At 49.1% G+C, this 20,810-nt stretch overlaps 1 protein-coding gene across 8 annotated transcripts; it reads right to left on the minus strand.

Moving 5' to 3' along the window:
• Positions 1-644: 644 nt before the first annotated feature.
• AQP7 (aquaporin 7) lies at positions 645-16,115 on the minus strand. Of its 8 annotated transcripts, none has more exons than XM_043567433.1 (8): positions 15,830-16,115; positions 14,678-14,728; positions 10,736-10,853; positions 2,661-2,784; positions 2,158-2,241; positions 1,776-1,891; positions 1,362-1,579; positions 645-981 (listed from the first exon to the last, which is right to left on the minus strand). In XM_043567433.1, exons 2-8 carry the CDS (start codon positions 14,701-14,703, stop codon positions 705-707), a joined length of 963 nt encoding a protein of 320 aa, XP_043423368.1. In that variant the 5' UTR covers positions 14,704-14,728; positions 15,830-16,115; the 3' UTR covers positions 645-704. The 8 variants fall into 8 exon arrangements, with proteins under 8 accessions (XP_043423368.1, XP_043423367.1, XP_043423366.1 ...); XM_043567432.1 differs by having other exon boundaries at positions 1,776-1,894; XM_043567431.1 differs by having other exon boundaries at positions 2,104-2,241.
• Positions 16,116-20,810: the final 4,695 nt, after the last annotated feature.

A 20,810-nucleotide genomic window follows, 5' to 3' on the forward strand; every position in this document is an offset into this window, starting at 1 on the left:
AAAAGAGGAATCCAATCCCTTACCTGCTTTCAATCTACATTAGGCATTTTCAAGGTAGGGGCTGATTTTGCCTCCAAGGGCAAGAACACTGATTCTTGGAAGGGGAAGACGAAAAAAAAATCTTACTCTTTTTTCGTATAAAGCACAGATATATATAAACCAATATATAGTATATCTGTGGCATTAAAATATCGTGTGATTAAGAAAGAAAATGTCTAAAAGGCTTTTGAGGGGAGCAATAATGGAAAGAAATGGTTGAGAAACTCTGATCTACATGCTTGGACCTTGCTTTGTCTGGTCCAAGAACTAGCCAGAACTGAGGGAGAGTCTAGAGTCCTTCCCAGGGCATATCAAGGTATCCCCAGAGCTATTGTCCTTTCCCCAAAACCATCCCTTCCCTACCCTATGCCTGAAAGTCCACCATTCGGTGTCTGGCATCCTTTAATCTCCTCCTGTTCCTACTGGGGCCATAGTTTGGCACTTCCTCCATCCTCCCCCAGGGTGGGTGCCCCAGCTCCTAACCCTGGAAGGAATTAGAGGCTTCCCAGCTCTATACTGCAGTCTTGGGCTGCAGCACAACCCTGGAGTTCCTGGAAGAATCCAGGAGGGAAGCCCAACCACAGGAGGCACCCAGGACACGGGGGTGCCACTGTGGGACAAGGCTTCCTTTATTGGGGTGGGGATAGGGTCACAAGTCACCTTACTTAGAAGTGCTCCAGGTGGATGGAGTCACTTAAGGGTGGGACAGTCCGGACTGAAGGTCTGTTGGCAGGAGACACAGAGACAGGGGTGAGGGTCGTAGGTGGGTTTGACATGGTCTTGGGCAACACAGGTATTCTGCGGTCTTCATATTTCATGGAGTTCTCCAGTATCTGGGGCCTCCGTGGGATGCTGGAGCCAATGAAGACCAAGTAGACGATGGCACCTAAGTAGGCACCCAGGAGTGGTGCCACAACTGGCACCCACCACCAGTCCCTGGCCCTGCAGGCAAGAGACAGAGGGACCTGCTGAGAGGGCTGATGCCCAGGACAGCACCTGCATCCACTCAGGCTGAGACAGGGAGTAGGGGCTGAGAGTAGAGGAGTGACCCCTATTCTAGCCCAAGAATTGCCCCTGAGCCTGGGGCCCTGGTTAGCTTCAGCCTGATTCAGGGATTGAGCTGGTCTAGGACACGATTGACATTCAGTGCAGGAGCAGGATTTATATCAGTGCTGGTCTGGGGGAAAGCAAGGACCCACTCCTGTCTCCTCAGGCCACCGGGGAGTTCTGCAGGACTGTGGAGCTTCTCACATCACCCCCCACCCCTCCACATGCAGGGAACCCACAGAAAACTGGAAGGGATGGGTTGGTGAGGGAAGTACCTGAAAACCTGTATACCCCAGCCAGCAATGAAAGTGAAGAAGCGGGGAGGCAGGTCTCGGGATGGGTTCATGGCATATCCTGTGTTCATGCCCAGGGATAATCCAATGACAACAATGAGGATGCCAATCACCAGGGCCTGTGTCCCTTGCAGTGCTGGATTGTTTTCCTTGTCCGTGATGGCGAAGAGACATAGCTGGAGTATCCCTGTCACTATTACCTGGTGAGCAGACACTGTGGCAGCCGCCTGGGGCCCTTAGCCAAGTCACAGAGCTTCAGCAATGCCCCCAGCCCCAACCCACTGGCAGAGACCCCACCCAGAGTTCTTATCCTTTCTATTGTGAGGGCTGCCTGCCAGCCCCCACTTCCTTAGGTAAGGAGGACTTGAGGAGGGGAACTCATACTGGATCACTGACCTCATCCAGGAAGCCCCTCCACAATGTCATGTGCTCAGGAAGATAGGTAGCAAAAATGCCAGCGGTAGCTGTGGGACCAGTCACTGTCAGATGTCCACCCGAAAATTGGATAATGGCTGCTGTGGAGACACAGACTGAGTGTGAACCTGCCACCAGCTAAACTCTACTGGAGTCCCAGGAATAAGACTGTAGGACGGAGGGGTGGGGAGCACCTCCAAGGCTTTTAGTCTAGACATTTTCACAGGCCAGGACACTGGGTCTGTATCTGCCCATTTTTCAGAGGAGGAGGCTGAGGCCAGGGGTGGACAACATAGGGCAAGACACTCACAGTAGAAGAGGCAGTAGATGGTGGCAGAAGCCAGGAAGGAACCCAGAAACTGACCCAGGATGTATACAGGAAACTTCTTCCAGGACATGCGGCCTAGCGCACAGTTGGTGAAGGTTAAGGCCGCATTCATGTGGGCCCCTGCGGGAAGGGGCAGAAATGTCAAAGGTGTGAGAGAAGAGAGAAACAATAACAACAAATAATACAAAAGCAGCAATAACAATAATAGTAACAGCTAGTATCTATGGAGTGTACTAATTTAATCCTCACAAGGACCCTACGAGGCAGGGACCTCCACCTCCATTTCACCATTAAGGAAAGTGAGAGAGAAGTTAAATAACTTCCCTAAGTTGACCCAGCTAGTAACAATGGGGTGTCTAGGGCTCTGAAGAGTCTGGGCAGAGAGGGTCAGAAGAAAGAGGTTCAGGGTATTCTCCCTCCTGCGGGCTGGTGAGAATGGGTTCCAGCGGACTTGCGGACGGGGCTGGCTAGAGGAGGGCAGGAGGAGTATACAGGGGACACCTGGCCTTGCTGATCAGATGGGGCCCAGGTTCACTCACCAGAGATGTTCCCTGCCATGTGCACTCCCATGGTGACTCCGAAGCCAAAACCCAAGTTGACACTGAGGTAGCTCCCAAATTTCTCTCCTAGAACCATATGGGCCACAGAGCCAAGGCCAAACACCTGCGAAGGAGTGCCTCTGAGAGGACCACCTGTCCAGAAGCCCCAACCTTACAGAAGGGCTCAGGCTCAGTTTGGGCTCCTCACCCCCATGCCCCAGGCCACCCTGCATTGCTTTTGGAGACCCTCTACCATGCCCTTGTCCTCCAGAAACTTCCTTCCCTGACTCCCCTTTAAGACCTGACCAGGGGCGCCTGGGTGGCGCAGTCGGTTAAGCGTCCGACGTCAGCCAGGTCACGATCTCGCGGTCCGTGAGTTCGAGCCCCGAGTCAGGCTCTGGGCTGATGGCTCGGAGCCTGGAGCCTGTTTCCGATTCTGTGTCTCCCTCTCTCTCTGCCCCTCCCCCGTTCATGCTCTGTCTCTCTCTGTCCCAAAAATAAATTAAAAACGTTGAAAAAAAAAATTAAAAAAAAAAAAAGACCTGACCAGTGAGAGTTGGGTGGGGCTGTAAAAGGACCTGGGAGGGCAGTGGCAATGTCAGGGGCTCTTAAGGATACACCTTGGCCCCTGGGCCCCTGACCACCTGAAGTTCAAGGAAGGGGGCAGGGCTTCGAGGAGGGCATGGCTGGTCTAGATCGAACCCCTCAGAGTATCTCACACTTCAACCTCACCTGAAGGAAGTTTCTTCAAGAAATTTCCATACTTCATGCCTGTTCTCTGCCAGGACCCCATCCCCTACACACACACATCAGCCCTGGAAGCTAGTGGGTGGGGTTCTATTCCTCTTGCCTCCAGCAACATTTCCATTGCTCTCAGGTGTCATTTCTGAACTTCTTGCTCTTGCCCATCCGTAACTGCTGGATCACCTCAAAAGATAACCCCCTTAATTCCCCCCTTCACAAGGAGATTAGAGGCCTGAAGCTAGGCTCTCACTCAACCTCCTGAAGTTCCCACCAGAATCTATATCTGCCTTCCCCTTCAGCTCTGGTTCCCATGCCCAGCTTCTCTGTCTCTTTGCAGATACCTCCCTCTTGCCATGACTGGCTCCCACAGACTTGGGACTCTTCCTTCCTAAAAGTAAACCTTCCTGCCTCAGCCCAGCCTGTCTAGCTATGGACTCCTGGACACCCTGTCCCTGTGTGGGCCAAGCTCTGGGAAAGGACCCATTGGCTGGCTCCTTTATCCTTTCCCTTGCTCTCCCTCTTCAAACTGGCTCCTGCTTCCACATGTCACGGACATGTGGACAAAACTGTCTCCAAGGACTCCCACCTCCTGATTTCTTAAACATCCCTTCAGTCATTATCCTACTTGACTTTGCTAATTTTGACCCTCTTAACCATTCTGTGCATCTGGAAAGTCCCTCCTTTTTGGCTTCTACAACAATCCTCCCCTGCCCTCCCCTCCCCTCCCTTCTCCTCTCCTCTCCTCCCCTCCCCTCTCCTCCCCTCTCCTCCCCTCCCCTCTCCTCTCCTCTCCTCTCCTCTCCTCTTCTCTCCTCTCCTCTCTTACCTATACAGCCTCCCTCTCTATAGTTCCTTCCCACATTCTTCTTCTTTCATCTTCCTTGTGAATATGGATAACCCCAGGGCTCCATCCTTGGCCCCTTTCACGTCTCCTCAGTCACTCTTCCTGGGTCTTCTCACTAACTCTGTGGCTTCAGATATGCTTGATGCACTAAAACTCCTAAAACCTCCACCTAGCTAGGTCCTTATCTTCAAATACCCACTGGGAGTCTGGGTTTTTCAAAGGCATCTCGGGCTCTATGTTGAAAGCTCACCATCTCTCAGAAAATGTTATCCTCATCCTATGCTCCCCATCCCAGTCGGCCAAGCCAGAAACTTGGCAGTCACAAATGAGAGCTTCCTTTCTGTCATTCCCCACAACCAGTCAGCACTGCTTACATTCTATCCCAATCTTATCCAGCCTCTTCCTTGCAGACAGAGTGACATTTCTAACAGACATAATCTGATCATGTCTGCCCCTTGTTCAAACATTCACTGTCTCCCCTCCATTTCTAGGATAAAGTCCAAACTCAATAGGCCACCATTTAATACCCTGTATAAATTATCCCTTCTGCCTCTCACTTTCATATCTGCTCCAGTGTTCTCTATTTTCACCAGTAGTGTTACTACTAAATAATAATCATGTATTGAGTACTTACTGTGTGTCAGGCACTTGTAAGCAAGTTATATCTATCACCTCCTTTAACCCTTACACTAATTTATATGTTAGGTGCTCTTGTTTTCCCCATTTGACAGATTGTCACCCAAATCCTAGAGAAGTTGAGTGGCTTGTCCAAGGTACACGTTCTGCACAGAATGGGCCCGGATTTGAATCTAGTCAGTCAGCTGTGCCAAATAACATCAAGGCAAACAACCACATTGCTCCCTGCGTGCCTTGCTTTCTCTGCAATTTTGCATGTGCTCTTCCCTCTGCCTGAAATACCTGATCCCAGATTCTGAAAAATCAATACTGTTCTTTAAAGTCACATTCAGGAGGCGCCTGAGTGGCTCAGTCGGTTAAGTGTCTGCCTTCAGCTCAGGTCATGATCTCACAGTTCATGAGTTTGAGCCCCGCGTCGGGCTCTGTGCTGACAGCTCAGAGCCCGGAGCCCGCTTCAGATTCTGTGTCTCCCTCTGTCTGCCCCTCTGCTGCTTACACTCTGTCTCTCGCATTGTCTCAAAAGTAAATAAACATTAAAAAAAATAATAATAAAGTCACATTCAGATGGCACCTCCTTTGAAAATTCCGTGTATTTTAGATATGTTGTCTCTGAGGGACCTATAGCTATCCAGGCTGCTGGAAATGGGAGTCTCGATCTGTGTCATCCAATATGATGACCACCAGCCACATATGGCTATTAAGTGCTTAGCATGTGGCTAGTTCAAATTGAGATCTGTTCTAAGTGTAAAGTACACACCAGATTTCAAAGACTTATTAGGAAAAAGAGAATATAGAGTATCTTATTAATAATTTTATATCAGGGTGCCTGGGTGGCTCAGTTAGATGAGCATCTGACTTTGGCTCAGGTCATGATCTCACAGTTTCTTGAATTCAAACGTCACTTCTGACTCACTGTTGTCAGTGCAGAGCATGCTTTGGATCCTCTGTCCCCCCTCTCTCTGCCCCTCCCCTGCTTGCACCCTCACTCTGTCTTCTCAAAAATAAACATTTAAAAAAATTTTTTAATGTTTTATTATTTATGTTTGAGAGAGAAAGAGTGAGCATGAGCAGGGGAAGGGAGGGGCAGAGAGAGAGGGAGACACAGAATCTGAAGCAGCTCCAGGCCCTGAGCTGTCAGCACAGAGCTTGACGTCGGCTCGAACTCACGAACCGCAAGATCATGACCTGAGCCAAAGTCACACGCTTAACTGACTGAGCCACCCAGGCGCCCCCAAACATTTTTTTTTTAATTATACTGATTACATGTTGAACTGGTAATATTTTGGATATATGGATTAAATACATTAATTATTCAAATTAATTTCACCTATTGATTTTTACCTCTTTAATGTGGCTACTAGAAAATTTTAAATTACATATATGGCTCATATTATATTTCCCTTGCAGAATTGTGTTCTAGAGTTTTTGAAAAAGAAAACCTGGAGAATTGTGGACATGGAGGCTATAGTTGAAGCCATCAGGGAGGATGAAGGTGAGAGATCAGTTGAGGGCTGAACCTAGAGCTGCATATGGGATGGCATTAGAAACCCCAGTTGGAGCAGGTGTTGAAATGACAAAAGAACAAAGGGAGAATGTGCCTTAGACACCAGCAAGAAGCTGACTTTCCCAAGGAGAGTGTGGTCCCCATGGTCATATGTAGCCTCTGGGTCAAGTGCATGAAGGCCTGAAAAGTATCCCTTTGGATGTGACAGTCCAACAGTCAGTAGTAATGTGGTGAGCACTGCCTCATCAGGCCATGGGAACAGAAACGGGGTCCCAGAGATTGAGAGGTGAGTGGGCGGTGAAGAAGAGTTGAAGGGTACCCATGTAGACATCTGTTTGAGAACCTGCCTGAGAAGGGAGAGAGGAAGAGCATGATAATTGAAGGGGCTCACGGAGGGGAAGAGAGAAATGTTTTGTGTTGTGCTGGTTTAGGGAGAGAGACTTCAGTATGTTAAAGATGAGAGAGGGAGACGCTGAAGATGGAAGGGAAGGAAAAGGATGGAGCAAAGTACCTGAGTAGACTGGAGGGTGAGACTGGTGCAGGAGTGGAGGGCTCCACGAGGGAGGGGCCCACCCTTGTCAAGAGGGAGATATGTGGATTCACAGGTAAATGAAGTCTGGTGCTGCAGGGACAGGTGGGTGAGGAGCCGGACACAGGAAACCCGCCTGATGGTTTTCTCTGCCAAGCTACAAATCAGCCATTTGCTGATTTAAAAAAAAAGAAAAGAAAAGAAAAGAAAAAGAAAAAAGGCAGAGTACAAAGCAGCATTGGGAAAGTCTGAGAAAAAGTGAAATAACCAGGGGCGTCTGGGTGGCTCAGTCAGTTGAGTGTCCAATTCTTGATTTTAGCTCATGGTTCGTGAGTTCGAGTGCCACATCAGGCTCCACGCTGACAGTGCAGAGCCTGCTTGGGATTCCCTGGCTCTCTACCCCTCCCCAACTTGTGCATGCGCTCGTGCCCTGCCCCCTCTCAATTTAAATAAGTAAACTTAAAAAAAATGAAATATCCTGGATAGGGCAGGGAAAAGGCAGTTGAGCAGGGCCACGTGGGTCCCTCAAGAGCTCCATGACAGGTGGAAGGGAGCCCAGGAGCAGGCTGACTTAGGACAAGGGTAGGATGAGGCAGGAGAGGACAGGAACACATGGAGCGTGGGGGTGGGGAGTGAGGCCAGGACAGGCTGACAGGCTTGAGGAAGGTCAGGAGGTACATGGACTGGAGCAGGCATGGAGAGTCTGAAGACTGAGGGTCCGCATTTCCAAGTAGGAGCTCAAAACCATTTGCTAAAAATAATGAATGAGTGAATAAACTCCACATGATCTCCTGCGTCAGGGTTTTCAATTGGCAGTCCATGGGCCAGTCCATCCGGAACACATGTTTTGTTTGGGTGATCTGGGTTTGATGACCAGAGGTTTCAGCCTCCCTTGACAAATCAGAAGCTCTGGCAGCTCTGGCCTTCATCCTGCCCTGCGTGCCAGCAGTCAGCTAGAATAGTAGCAGCCACGCCTTTGCACAGGTCAGCACTCTGCCCTTAGCCCCAGTTCCTGCCACTCTGTGTTGATTCTCTGGCCCCCATAGCATGTAAGTTTGCAACTTCTGCCTTATGTCTCATATCAAGAGCTGTTTTTCCAGGGCCCTAATGGCCCAGCCCCTCTTCTCCCTGGTCAGTGAATGTAGTCCAACCCCGTTCAAGGCCAGCCCTGAGCACAACATCCCCAGAGGCTGTAGAGTGGCACTGAGTGGAATGGTCCACCTCCCTCATCCTGGCTGCAGTAAATGGGGCCCAAGGTCATACTAGCTTTTCTGGCAAAACTTTTGCCCTGATGACTCACTGAGCTTCTGATAACTGAAAAAGCTTCCCCACTTCTTGGCACAGGCCCAACAACTGAAAATAAGAACACAATGTCCTATATGAGCATAAACCTCACAGAGTTCTTTTATAAATGTTATTTCCCTTCAATCCTCACAGCAAATCTGCCTGGCAAATGTTTCAGCTCCCATTCTACAGATGGGGAAACTGAGGCCCAGAGACTACCAAAAGCCCAAAAGTGAAGGCCTTACCTCAGCTGGAGGGAATTAACAAACCAGGGTGTTAGAAATCCTGTTGTAGTAAGTTAAGGAACAGAGAGTAAATAGAGATTAAGGGTAACACTGTGATATTAGGTTGCATTGGATTTAATCCTAACTTAAAATGTGACTTTGGACAAATAATTTAGTCTCAGAGCCTCAGTTTTCCCATCTGTTAAATGGGGATAATAATAGAACTTCCCTCACAGGGTTGCTGTGAGGATTTGAGAAGATACAGTATGTAAGGGGCTTGGCATCATCATGCCTAGCATGCAGTAGGTACTCAATAATAATCTCAATAAAGGGAAGACAAACAGGGGCACAGGAAGGCATTGGTGCATGTGAGTGGTGCCTGCTTCTCCTAAGAGCTCTCTGAGGAGGCACCCTCCTACCTCCATGGTTCCAAGGTTTAACAACCCTCATGAGGCTGGAATGTTTTGTCATGAATAGATGACTTTGTCCTGGATTAAGGCTGGACACCGTCCAGCTGCTGTCTTCGCAGCTCAGAAGTCAAAGCAGGAGGGCAGGTAACAGGGGAAGGGAAAAGGACAGGAGACAGGGAGAGGAGAGCAGTTGAGAACACTTATCGTGACAAGAGACTAGCACATATGTCCTACATGTGTACTGGGTATCTGCCACCTCAATGTTAGTGTCACATTTACCAACAAGGAAGCTAAATTTCTAAACAGTCAAGATACTTGTAGAAGACCACACAGCTAAAAGATAGCAGAGCCAGGACTCAAACAGCTCCACAGCCCATAAAGGTCCGATTCAACACACATACTAACTGAGAAGACAGACTTAGCCATGGAGAGGCCTGCCCAGGGCCAGCTGGTGACTCAGTGACAGAATCAGGATTCTTATGTCTAGAGGCTCCTGTGCTCCATGGGCCACACCATCTCCTACACTGGCTCAATGCACACACACTCATAGCCACACAACCAGTTGTACTCATACTCACATGCACACACTCAGGGACACTCTCTCTCACCCCCACTTCCTCCGACATGCTCCTGACTGCCTTTGCTTTCCTTCCCAGAGCCACCCCTTCTTTTCATGAACCTGGGCCTGCCATAAAGTCCAGACAGGCATGGCTACAGCTTCAGGGAAGAGGCTGCTGTAGATGGTAGAGCTGAAGCAGGTGGAGAGAGGGAGTTTCTAAGAAACCTCACATCCCACCTACAAGTCTGGTTTCTGTCCCATCATCTACTCAAAGAGCCCTTGTCAAGGTCCCTAGTGACCTCCCTGTTACCAATCCCTATAGACCCTTATCAGTGGTCACTTTCTCTGGCCCGTATGTAGGCCTCCCACTGCTGACCACCCACTCCTGTGGACCCTACCTTCCCCCCTTGTTCTCTCACCTCTCTGGCCACTCCTCCTCAGGCTTCTTTGTGAAATGCTCCTCTTCAGGTTTCTGTCCTCAACTTATCTTTTTTTTTTTCCCTCTTTCTATACACTGTCACTGGGCAGTTCTATAAACACCATCCATATTCTGATCAGCTCTAACTCCTTACTTCCAGCTCAAGTCCCTCTTTTGAGCTCCAGACCTCTATATCCAACCACCCCCCAGATGTCTCCACAGGCACCTCACCTGATCACACCCAAACTGACCTCACTTTTCGCCCTGTAGCAGGCTCCGGACTCCAGAATGATCCTCCTTGGCATTTACCCCTCATCTGCTACTTGGAAAATCTCGATTCTTTTCTCAGCTCCCTCAACGTGTGCTTTCTTCTCCATCCCTGGACTGGTCACCACCATTTCTCTTTCCAAGGTCAACAGCCTCCTAACTGCTTCCCCTCCCACCAGCTTTGCCCATTCTGCTGAGACTCCACACTGCACACCGAACCATCTTCTAAAATCTAAATCTGAACACATCACAACCCTGCTTGAGAACCTTCCGTGTATCCTCACTGCTCTCAGGATTAATTCTCAAAGCATGACCCTCGATAACACTTCTCTCCAATCTCTGTACTCTGTTTCCCTTCTTCCCGTTTCCAGCCATGCCCCCTGATACCTGCTCGCCCAGCCCATAGTTTTGTTCTGCCCTCACATACTTTGATCCCTTTCTTTCCCAAAAAGATAGTGAGAAATACAGAGCTCCTCCTAACTTTCCTATCCTTCTTTAGCTCCCAGCTCCAAGACTGAATAACGGACAATGTGACCCAGGGGTCAGTGGTGGGGAGGGGGGCATGGATTGCCTCCACTGAACCTCACCTTCCTGAGGTCCTGGGGTTCACGTCCCTTCCTCAGAGCCCACCCACCCTGTGCCACCCACCCACTCACCATCATGACATATGTGCTCACGAACTCTGCCAGGAACTCTCGCACCATCTCCTTTTGCATTATTGCTTGCATCTTTGTTACCACAGGTGATGAGACCATCTTGGAGTTGCGGGTAGACCTGGAGCAGCAGCCCAAGCCCGTGGGTAGGAAAGAGGCCCAAGTGCACTCACTGACCATGGGCCCTTCAACTCATAGCTGAGTTAATGGGTAACCCAGAGGTTACCCACACACACCTCCTCTTGCCCAGGTCAGCTGGTACAGCTGGGATCAGAGACAACTGAGAGCCACAGGGATGTAGCCTGGGAAGGGTGCACCAATGAGGCCATTTTGCAGAGAGGGCAGTGGGGAGCCAAAAAGTGTCATCTGTGGTGCCAGTGAGTCTCAGAGGAGAAGCAGATGGGAGAGAGCAGGCAGAAAAGTCGAGCTCAGCTGTCCATCTATCTGTCTCCCTGCCTATCTTCAGGAGCCAAAGCTCTGGGAACACAGGCCAGGCATCAAGCAGGACCTGTCAATAGGGAGATACTCCACAAACAAACACGGTGTAGCAAAGTCTGCTCAGGGTGCTATAAACAGCCCTGAGGCCTGAAACATACATTAGGTTCTGCCAGAGGTGAAAGTATCTGCAAAGTGCACCGGGCCTTTGCAATGGGCTCAACACAATCAGACGTCTGTGAGTGAATGAATGAATGAATGAATGAACAAATGAAAGAGAGGAGAGAAGAAAGGAGGGACTGGATCTTCTCCCCTGTGGTATGTTCAGTGCCTAGCACAGTGCCAAATGCAGAGCAGTTGTGCAATATATATTGTCAAATGAATGACAACTGAGGAATCCATCTGTCTTACTCTCCACTAGATCCTCAGAACTTCCTACAATGCCTGGCACATGGTAGATACTTGATAAATATTTGTTTAATAAATGCATGGTTGGATGGATAGATAGACAAAAAAGTGAGTTACAGGCACCATTATCTGTTGGAGGTGGGGTAGAGACCTCTGGTTTGGGGAAGGAGATGGAGTCTAGAGGGTAAAGAAGAAGAGGAGGGGTACAGATACCTTTAAGTGTGGCCTTAGTGCTTGTTCAGACTGGTGCCCCTCCCCATGCTGAATGCCTGAAGCTGACACCAGCCCCTCAGCTACCTCATCTTGCTAGGGATAGCAACATCACCCCCTACTCCTCCCCGGACTTCCTGAAATTTCCCTGGCCTCACAGCAGCACAGAGTAAGTACAGGGAGTAAGAAATGTAAGTCAGGCATGGATAAAACAACTTCCACTTTTATGGCTGAGACCCTATGTTCAATCTCACCCACCCCAGTCCTTGTTCTGTCCTTACTCCAGGGAAATAAATCAAGGGCTGAGTATATGGAGGGAGATATAGAGTTGCATGGACAATTTACTGGCTCCCATCCAACTCCAGCTTCCATGCAGCATCATTTGGGGGTCTCCTTGCCCCTATAACCAGCCAGGCAGGGACCCAAGAGGATCCTGGGAAAGTACCACAAAGGTAGTGGAGAAGTGACAGAGCAGGAAGCCAAGGACACCAAGAGAATTTTAGAACCCTGGCCCCATCCTCCCCACCACATGGCAGGCAGGACACAGTAAGCAATAAATAAATAACCACCAACCAGCTACTGACCTAGAAATCTACCAAATGCCTGCTATGTTCAAGCATTGTAGTAAAGAACATTATCATGATCCCTGCTCTCAGGAAGAAAAACAATTAAGTAATTGCTATAAAGTGTGAGGACTGTTGCCACAGGTGAAGGGGGGCACTACTGGATTGCAGAGAGGAAGCAAACAACCTAGAGGTGGGGGTAGGAGGGTTTCCCACAGGAAAGGAAACAGGTCAAAAATGGAAGGCTGGCCAGATGAAGGCGCATCAGGGGAGGCAGGGGAAAGTTCAAGGCATCAGAATAGCATGGCAGAGGCTTGCAGCAAAGGACTGTGTGATGTAGAGAGGAACTCCCCAAGAATGAGCTGGCCAAAGAGAGGAGAGAAAGTGGCATGAGGTGGGTAGAGATGGCAGAAGGCCTAATGGTCTGTGTTAGGGGGTGTGAACTCGATGCAGAGAGCCATGGGGTTTGGTGGAAGATTTAAGCAGGAGCACTGCCTCCTCTATGGAGGCTGGGATGAGGGAGCAGGAGTGGGAGTGTGGTGAGCAATCAGGAAGCTTCTGCCACAGACAGCCTGAGCAGAGATGGCAGCCTGAGCCAAGAAGGTGCCATGGAGATTAGAAAACAGTGAAAATGACACACTTAGGGTTTAACTGAAGAGGAGAATGGAGAGAGAAGAGATGACCTTCGGGTTTAGGAAGAGCAGCAGAATGACAAGCGAGGTGCAGAAGAGAAGCTGCAGCCTTAGGCAGGAGTATGAGGAGTCTGTCCCGGCCATGTTAACTTTGAAGAGCCTGCTAGACATTTAGGCAGAAATGACCTATAAGGAGGCAGCTGGTCATGTAGTCTTGTTTAGAGATACACATCCAGAGGCCACCAAATCATCTGATCCCTGGCCATAGATGAGGCCAAGGAGAGGATATAGAATGAGAAAAGGGCACCTGAGAAAAGTGGCCTACAAACTGAGAAGCTAACAGCAAACCAGATAATTACCCACGCGATATCTGCTAACCAAGGTGCTAAATAGCCAATAAACTCACCAACCAACCCTTCAACTTACTAATTAATCTAGCAGCTTAGCCAACTAACTGTCCTGTTCACCAGCTTATTTAATTATCTAATCAACCAAACACTTATAAACCAGCCAGGCCTCAGTGGTACAGAATACAAACCCAGTCTCCAACCTTGGATCACTCCATCTAGTGGTTCTGATGGATAAGGGATAACAGCAGCACCATCAGAGGCGAGAAGCCCAGGGTGGGAGAGGTGAGGCCTGCAGACACTTTTGAGGAGTGGACAGGATGGGGCCTAAAGTGCCTGTGAAAGAGTAGAGTAGTGGTAGAAAGAATGGTGGGAGTGAGAACATTCTAGATATTTTAGGAGATGGGACTAGATGTGAGCTATGGGGGAGACAGAAGTGTGAAGGACAAACAAGGTCTTGACTTCTGGCTTGAGCAATGGAGAAGGGGATCCTTGGCTGAGTTGAGACCACAGGAGGAGTCAGCTTGGGATATGGAGGTTGTTTTCAACTGGGACTGAGTTGCCTGTGGAACTCACTTGGAAACAGTATCTGAAGCCCCAGAGAGAACCCAGCACAAAGGGGAGCCATTCATTCTCTCTATCCAAGGGTGCACAAATATTCCTGCTCCTGTGCTGGCAGGCAGTGATGAAATGTAATAAGCAAGTACATTTGCGTGTCAGAAGGTAGTATGGCCTATGGGGATAAACAGAGCAAGGGAAAGGGGGTGGGGTATGATTTTAAATAGGGCAGTTGGGGTAAGCCTCACTGAGAAGATAGCAGACATGAGGAGGTGAGGGAAGAGCATTTCAAGCAGAGGGGAAATCCCAGAAGGACTCTGAGCATGTTTAAAGGAAAGGAAAGGAGGTCATTGTGACTGGGGTTGAGGAGAGCAGGGATGGAGTGGGGGAAGGTCAGAGAGGAAACTGGGACTAGGTAGGCAGGGCCTTGGCCATTGCAAGGGCTTTGGTTTTTATTGTACTCTAAAGATCTGAGCCTGTGAGGGTGAGAGGCAGTGAGTTCAGTTGAGCACCACCTACATAAAGGCAGTTTGAACCCCCTCACCAGCCCCTTGACCCTCACCCAGGTCTTTCTGAGCCTCCCTCACCCAAGGGCCCAGCCCAGGGTCCGGCTGGGAGAAGTCTTTCTTCTGAGACTCCTGGGGGGGGGGGGGGGGGGATGGGTAGGAGTGGGGGGAGGGAGGGGTCAGCTGCCATGAGGGAGAGGCTGGGAGTAGGGCAGGAAGGGCATAGGGATGTGCTGGGAGGGTGGGGGATGGGTGGCTGGAGGAGGAGAATGGGTGGAGTGCTTACCGCCTCTTCCTATCTGATTCAGCCATGTTCTGTCTTTGAGATTTTTAGATGCTGTGGAGCCAAAGAGAGGTCATTAGGGCTGGGGTGTGGGGGCACAGAACTTGGCCCCACATTCTCATCAGACCTCAGCCTCCCAGGGGAGAAGCCACAGGGACAGGTCCTGCCGGTTCCAATCTCTCAACTCAGCCAAGTTGACAAAGAGAAGTGTGGACGTGCCTTAGCCAATGGGGAAAGGCCCTGCAGTCCCACCCCTTCTACCCATGCTGGCCTCGGGACCCCTGGAGCAGGTCCTTCCTGGGTCCTTCTGACTTTCTCCACTGTCCAAAGTGGAGATGCCCACAGCCTCCCCTCAGTGGCTCCACCCTCACATATGTGGGTATTATTGCTTTTAGTCTAACCTCTTGCTGCTGACTTAAATTCCGATTTTCCAGGGCCTTTTCCTTTTACATACATACATACACACACACACACACACACACACACAATATGAGGTCCTAAGAATTCATTTAGTCCATTCTTCTAACTCAGAACCAAGTCTACCTGCTTACCTTTCCTGAAAATTCCCCTGTATATTCCCATTTTCCACCCGAATGACCACAGAAATGTAACCCTTGAGTTTCCCCATCCTGGAAGTCCCCCTTGTTCTCTAGCCAAATTCCCTCTAGCAGTTGCACAAGTTGACATCCCTAGCCCTGACTGCAGACACCCTCCAGCCCCAGCCCCAGCTTCTCAAGAGGGAACTCCAAGGGAAGAAACCACTCCAGCAAAGCCAGCAATCAAGCCCTTATCTCTGATATTCTCCCTTCTGCTTTGGTCCAGTGTCTGCTTTCCATGGTCTCCTTATCCTCCAGCCAGCACTCCATTGACAGCCCAGCCCTACATACCCTCCCAACCTCTGCTGCTGGTCCTCCCAACAGTCAATTTACAAGTAAGGAAGCTAAAGCCCAGAAAGAGTGTGTGACATGCCTATGTCACACAGCAACTCAGGACTAAACCAGAACAAACATCCTGGCTTTCAACTCCCAGCTGGAGTTGGTTCCCCAGACAGTCCCATGGTCACCTCCTCCCCATACAGTCCCCAGGAAGTGGCACTCTGAGGCCTGGGCCCCAGGGGAGGCCCCCTGTCCCAGCCCTGCTTGGAGCCCGACTCACTCTGCTAAAGCGTCCACGTTGGGGGCTTCTTGGTTATAGCAAGCTTTGGTCTTATTTCTCCATGACTGTCCCAGGCTCTGGCTGCACCCGCAGCTGGGGCTCCACTGCCCTGTGTCCAAAGTCTAGAGCCCGCCTCTCAGCCCTCCTTAGGTGACCCCACGTACTGCTTTGCTCTGCTCCTCCAGGGGAGAAGTCAGTGGGGCAGGGGTTTGGCCCAAACCGCTTGGGCCAAGTCCAGACACACTGCCCAAAATAGCATCCCTTCTCCGGCCAGCAGCGCCACAGAGACCAGGTTCTGAGGCAGCCTTTGTGAGGTCAGAGGTGGAGCTCAGAGCGGGTCCCAAAGGAAGGCCCTGCCCTCCAAGCCAGGTGTTCAGCCCAAAGTTAGAGGAAGCCCTTCAGGGCCCCAGACTTGGGGGAGGCTCCAGAGGCTCCAGAGCCCCTGGTTCTGGGAAGAGCTGTGCAGAATGGGGAACAGAGATGGAAATATCTGAAAATCAACAGCTAGATGGAGTGGTTTTGGAGAAGACCCTGGTTCAGTCCTCAAGGAACCCCAATTCTGAAGGAGGAAAGGGAAACTCAGGCCCCTCCCAGTCTCAGGGGGAGGAGGACACATAAGCCATATTTACAGGAAACACCAATCTGATAGGGGAGGTAGAAAGCCAAGCCTGGTCCTCTGGGGAACCTAGTCTGAAGGGGGGAGAGAAGAAGCATGGGCCTCGTCATTTGGGAGCCTGTCTGAGCAGAGGAAGGGAAACCTATGCCCTATCATCAGCAAAATGCCTCCCTCAGGAATGGCAAGCGAGGCCTCTGTGCAGGAGTCAAAGCCAAACCAGAGTGTGGGGCACTGGCCCCAAGGCTGCAGAAATTTAGTGACTGAGATGGGGTCGGGAGTGAGCCCGGGGTTCAGCTACCATCTAAGAAGACTTCGGGAGCCAGGGCACTGCTGGGCATCCAAGTAATAGATAGCTCTGGTAATAGAACTGTCCTCTAGGGGTACCTGGGTGGCTCAGTTGGTTAAGCATCCGACTTCGGCTCATGTCATGATCTCACGGTCCGTGGGTTCGAGCCCCGCGTCAGGCTCTGTGCTGACAGCTAGAAGCCTGGAGCCTGCTTCAGATTCTGTGTCTCCCTCTCTCTCTGACCCTCCCCCGTTCATGCTCTGTCTCACTCTGTCTCAAAAATAAATAAACGGTAAAAAAAAAAAAAAAAAAAAAAAACTGTCCTCTAGAGGGTGCCAATAGACCAAGCCAGTCTGGACCCGCATTTTCCAGGTCCCTTCCCAAAACTGCCCACAGGTCTCTCTGCAGGGAGAAGGCTTCCTGGTCAGAAGCTGTCCATAAGGAGCAAACTCTTCCACTGCTGTCCCCCAAGGCTGAGGTTCAGCCCTGCACTCCACCCTGCAGACTCAAGTGGGCTCAGTGTAATGAGTCCTTCCTTCAGAGAGAGATGAGATGTACCCCTGGACATTGGAGACAACTGCCTTTATTCCTTTCCTGTGTGTACTGTCAAGATCAGGATGAGGTAAGGGTCAAAAGTGAAGCTGGGGTCTGGGAATAGGTCAGAGCTTGGGCACAGTTGGATTGGGCTGGGATCAAGTTGGTGAGGAATAGAATTGGGATACATATCAGAGTCAAGGATTGAGCCCTGGGCTCATTTACTGGGCCAGGCACTGGAGACCCAGATGTAGAGAGGACAGCCCTGTCTCTTGGAAGAGATAAGCAGCAGATAACTTAGTATACACTGTGATAAGGTAGATGGTATATAGGCAGTAACTAAGCCAACTTGGAGCAGGGCAAGAATCATCTAGAAGAGATGACAGGGAAGCTGAGTCCTCCAAGTTGAGCGAGGGGGTGTGGGAAGGTGATGATTATTTGAAGCCCAGTGGGCTTGTGAGAAAACCTAACACATTCTGTGAATGGCTTGCAGAAGGCTGGAGAAGTGGCTCAGTCCTGCCCCAGGGCCTCTGCTTCCTCATCTGTGAAATGGAGTTGGAGGATATGAGGTCCTCTGATCCAACTACTTTTGGCATCCAGACAAGGCCCAGAAAAAGGTTTATGAAGGCACAGCAGCCCAGTAAATCAAAATCTTATTTGGTAGAAATGATAAATTGGTTGAAAAAGAATTGGTAGGAGCACCTGTGTGGCTTAGTGGGTTAAGTGTCCGTCTTTGGCTCAAGTCATGATCTCATAGTTCATGGGTTCAAGCCCCATATCAGGCTGCCTGCTGTCAGCACAGAGCCCACTTCAGATCCTCTGTCCCCCTCTCTCTCTACCCCCCCCCCCACTTGCACAAGCACTCTCTTGCTCTCTCTCAAAAATAAATATTAAAAAAAAAAAGAGGGGTGCCTGGGTGGCTCAGTAGGATAAGCATCCGACTTCAGTTCAGGTCATGATCTCCTGGTTCATGGCTTCAAGCCCCATGTTGGGCTCTGCACTGACAGCTCAGAGCCTGTAGCCTGTTTCAGATTCTGTGTCTCCCTCTCTCTGCCCCTCCCCCACTCGTGCTCTCTCGCTCTCTCTCTCTCTGTCTCTCTCTCTCTGTCTCAAAAATAAACATGAAAAAAAATTTTTTAAAACACTCTTTAAAAAAAAAAAGAATGAGGGGTGCCTGGGTGGCTCAGTCAGTTGAGCATCTGACTTCGGCTCAGGTCATAATCCCACAGTTCATGGGTTCAAGCCCTGCATCAGGCTCTGTGCTGACAGCTCAGAGCCTGGAGCCTGCTTTGAATTCTGTGTCTCCCTCTGTCTGTACCCCTCCCCTGCTCACACTCTGTCTCTCTCTGTCTCTCCAAAAAATAAAATAAAACATTTTAAAAATTTTAGTAATAAAAAAAACGAATTGGTAATATTAGTGTGCTACAGGGCAAGTTTTGCAAATTTTGATGTATCTCTCAGCATTTAGTCCGTCTTGCAGAAATTAACTTTCTTACTTTAATTTCATCTGCAATACATTCTTTTTGGTAGTGAAACTTTGAGAATAACCCAGTGCTCATCAACCTATTTTATTTTTTTAAAGATTTTCTTTTTGAGTAATCTCTACACCCAACATGGGGCTTGAACTTACAACCCTGAGATCAAGAGTTGCATGCTCTACTGAGATCATGAGTAGGGGAGGGGCAGAGAGAGAAAGAGAATCCCAAGCAGGCTCCATGCTGAACTTCAAACCCCTGACCCGGGGCTCGTTCTCAGGACTGAAATGTCATGACCTGGGCTGATATCAAGAGTCAAACACTTGGGGCACTTGGGTGGCTCAGTCAGTTAAGCGTCCGACTCTTGGTTTTGGCTCAGGCCATGATCTCACAGTTTGTAAGATAAGCCCTGTGTTGGACTCTGCACTGACAGTGCAGAACCTGCTTGGGATTCTCTCTCTTTCTCTCTCTGTCCCTCCCCTTCCAGTGTTTTCTCGCTCTCTCTCTCTGTGCCACCCCTTTCAGTGCTTTCTCTCTCTCTTTCTCAAAATAAGCAAAAAACATTTTAAAAAAAGAAATCAGACACTCAAGTCACCCAAACACCCCTCACTTTCCTACCTTTACTCACTACACTAAAAATCTTACAATGTAAATTGGTGATTGGGGACATTAATGTTCAACCTAACTGAAAATTTAAATATTTATGAATGCAAAGTCAAGCAAGTTGAACAGATAGAATTGTCTATCATTGGTGCGGAAATTTTTTTTTTTTAATTTTTTTTCAACGTTTATTTATTTTTGGGACAGAGAGAGACAGAGCATGAACGGGGGAGGGGCAGAGAGAGAGGGAGACACAGAATCAGAAACAGGCTCCAGGCTCTGAGCCATCAGCCCAGAGCCCGACGCGGGGCTCGAACTCACGGACCGCGAGATCGTGACCTGGCTGAAGTCGGATGCTTAACCGACTGCGCCACCCAGGCGCCCCCGGAAATTTTTTAAATAGAATACAAATAAAATGAATCTCAGATCATTTTCTTTTATTCTTTTTTGGCCTAAAATACAAACAAGCCAAAGGAACCTTAAAAGACCCGTTTTCCATCCATGACAACTATTATTAACATTTTGGTAGATTTCCTTCTCTTTTTTTTATGTATATACATATCACATCCCTTTCCTACTTTGTCAATAATAAGTAGTAGGAAGCTTATCTTGTAAAGTACTTTTTCACTCAAACATTATTGAGAATATCTTTCCATGCCAGTAGGTCTACATTCACATCTTGTATGTGACTTTATGGCACAGAATTGTCTCCAATTTTATTTTTTTTTAATTTTTTTAACGTTTATTTATTTTTGAGACAGAGAGAGACAGAGCATGAACGGGGGAGGGTCAGAGAGAGAGGGAGACACAGAATCTGAAACAGGCTCCAGGCTCTGAGCGGTCAGCACAGAGCCTGACGCGGGGCTCGAACTCACGGACCGTGAGATCATGACCTGAGCCGAAGTCAGACGCTTAACCGACTGAGCCACCCAGGCGCCCCAAATTGTCTCCAGTTTTAAATATATCCAATACTCCCCTATTATGAACAGTATGAGGTACATACAACAGTTCAAAATCCAATTAGGAATGAAAATGCAAATAGAAAACAATTTTTAATCAGAACAAAGAAATAAAACTGCCAAAAGATGCTAAAACTTCTCTGAACTTCCCCCCAAATGCCACCAAAAGTGTTGATGTGTAGAAAACTAATCATTTCAGCTAATTATTTGTTTCAGGCAACATGCCATTTGATTAACTTACTTATCCCATAAACTACTTTCAGTCAAATTGTTTTACATTTGGGGTTTTCAGACTCTTCTGAGCCACCAAATCCTGTGTATAACTCAGTAGCCCATGTATCAATCAGTAAGAAAGGAGCTGCTCTGGCTGAAGGGGCAGGGATGGGTACCAGTCCTTCAAAGGCCCCTGGTCTCTCTGAAATCACTGCAGTCATAAAGATTCTCCTTCTCCTCAAAAAAAGAAAGGACTCTTAAGCCTCGCCCAGGTAATTGTCACCTTTCAAACCCACTT

Source organism: Prionailurus bengalensis, chromosome D4 (assembly GCF_016509475.1).
Source record: "Prionailurus bengalensis isolate Pbe53 chromosome D4, Fcat_Pben_1.1_paternal_pri, whole genome shotgun sequence".
Taxonomy (NCBI): Eukaryota; Metazoa; Chordata; class Mammalia; order Carnivora; family Felidae; genus Prionailurus; species Prionailurus bengalensis.

Coding starts and splice junctions, on each gene's coding strand:
- AQP7 (XM_043567428.1), bottom strand. CDS start 14,703: ATGGCTGAATCAGATAGGAAGAGGCG. Junction 1,580..1,775: donor GGAGGGGCTTCCTGGATGAG/GTCAGTGATCCA, acceptor TCTGCTCACCAG/GTAATAGTGACAGGGATACT. Junction 982..1,361: donor TGGGGTATACAGGTTTTCAG/GTACTTCCCTCA, acceptor TCTTGCCTGCAG/GGCCAGGGACTGGTGGTGGG.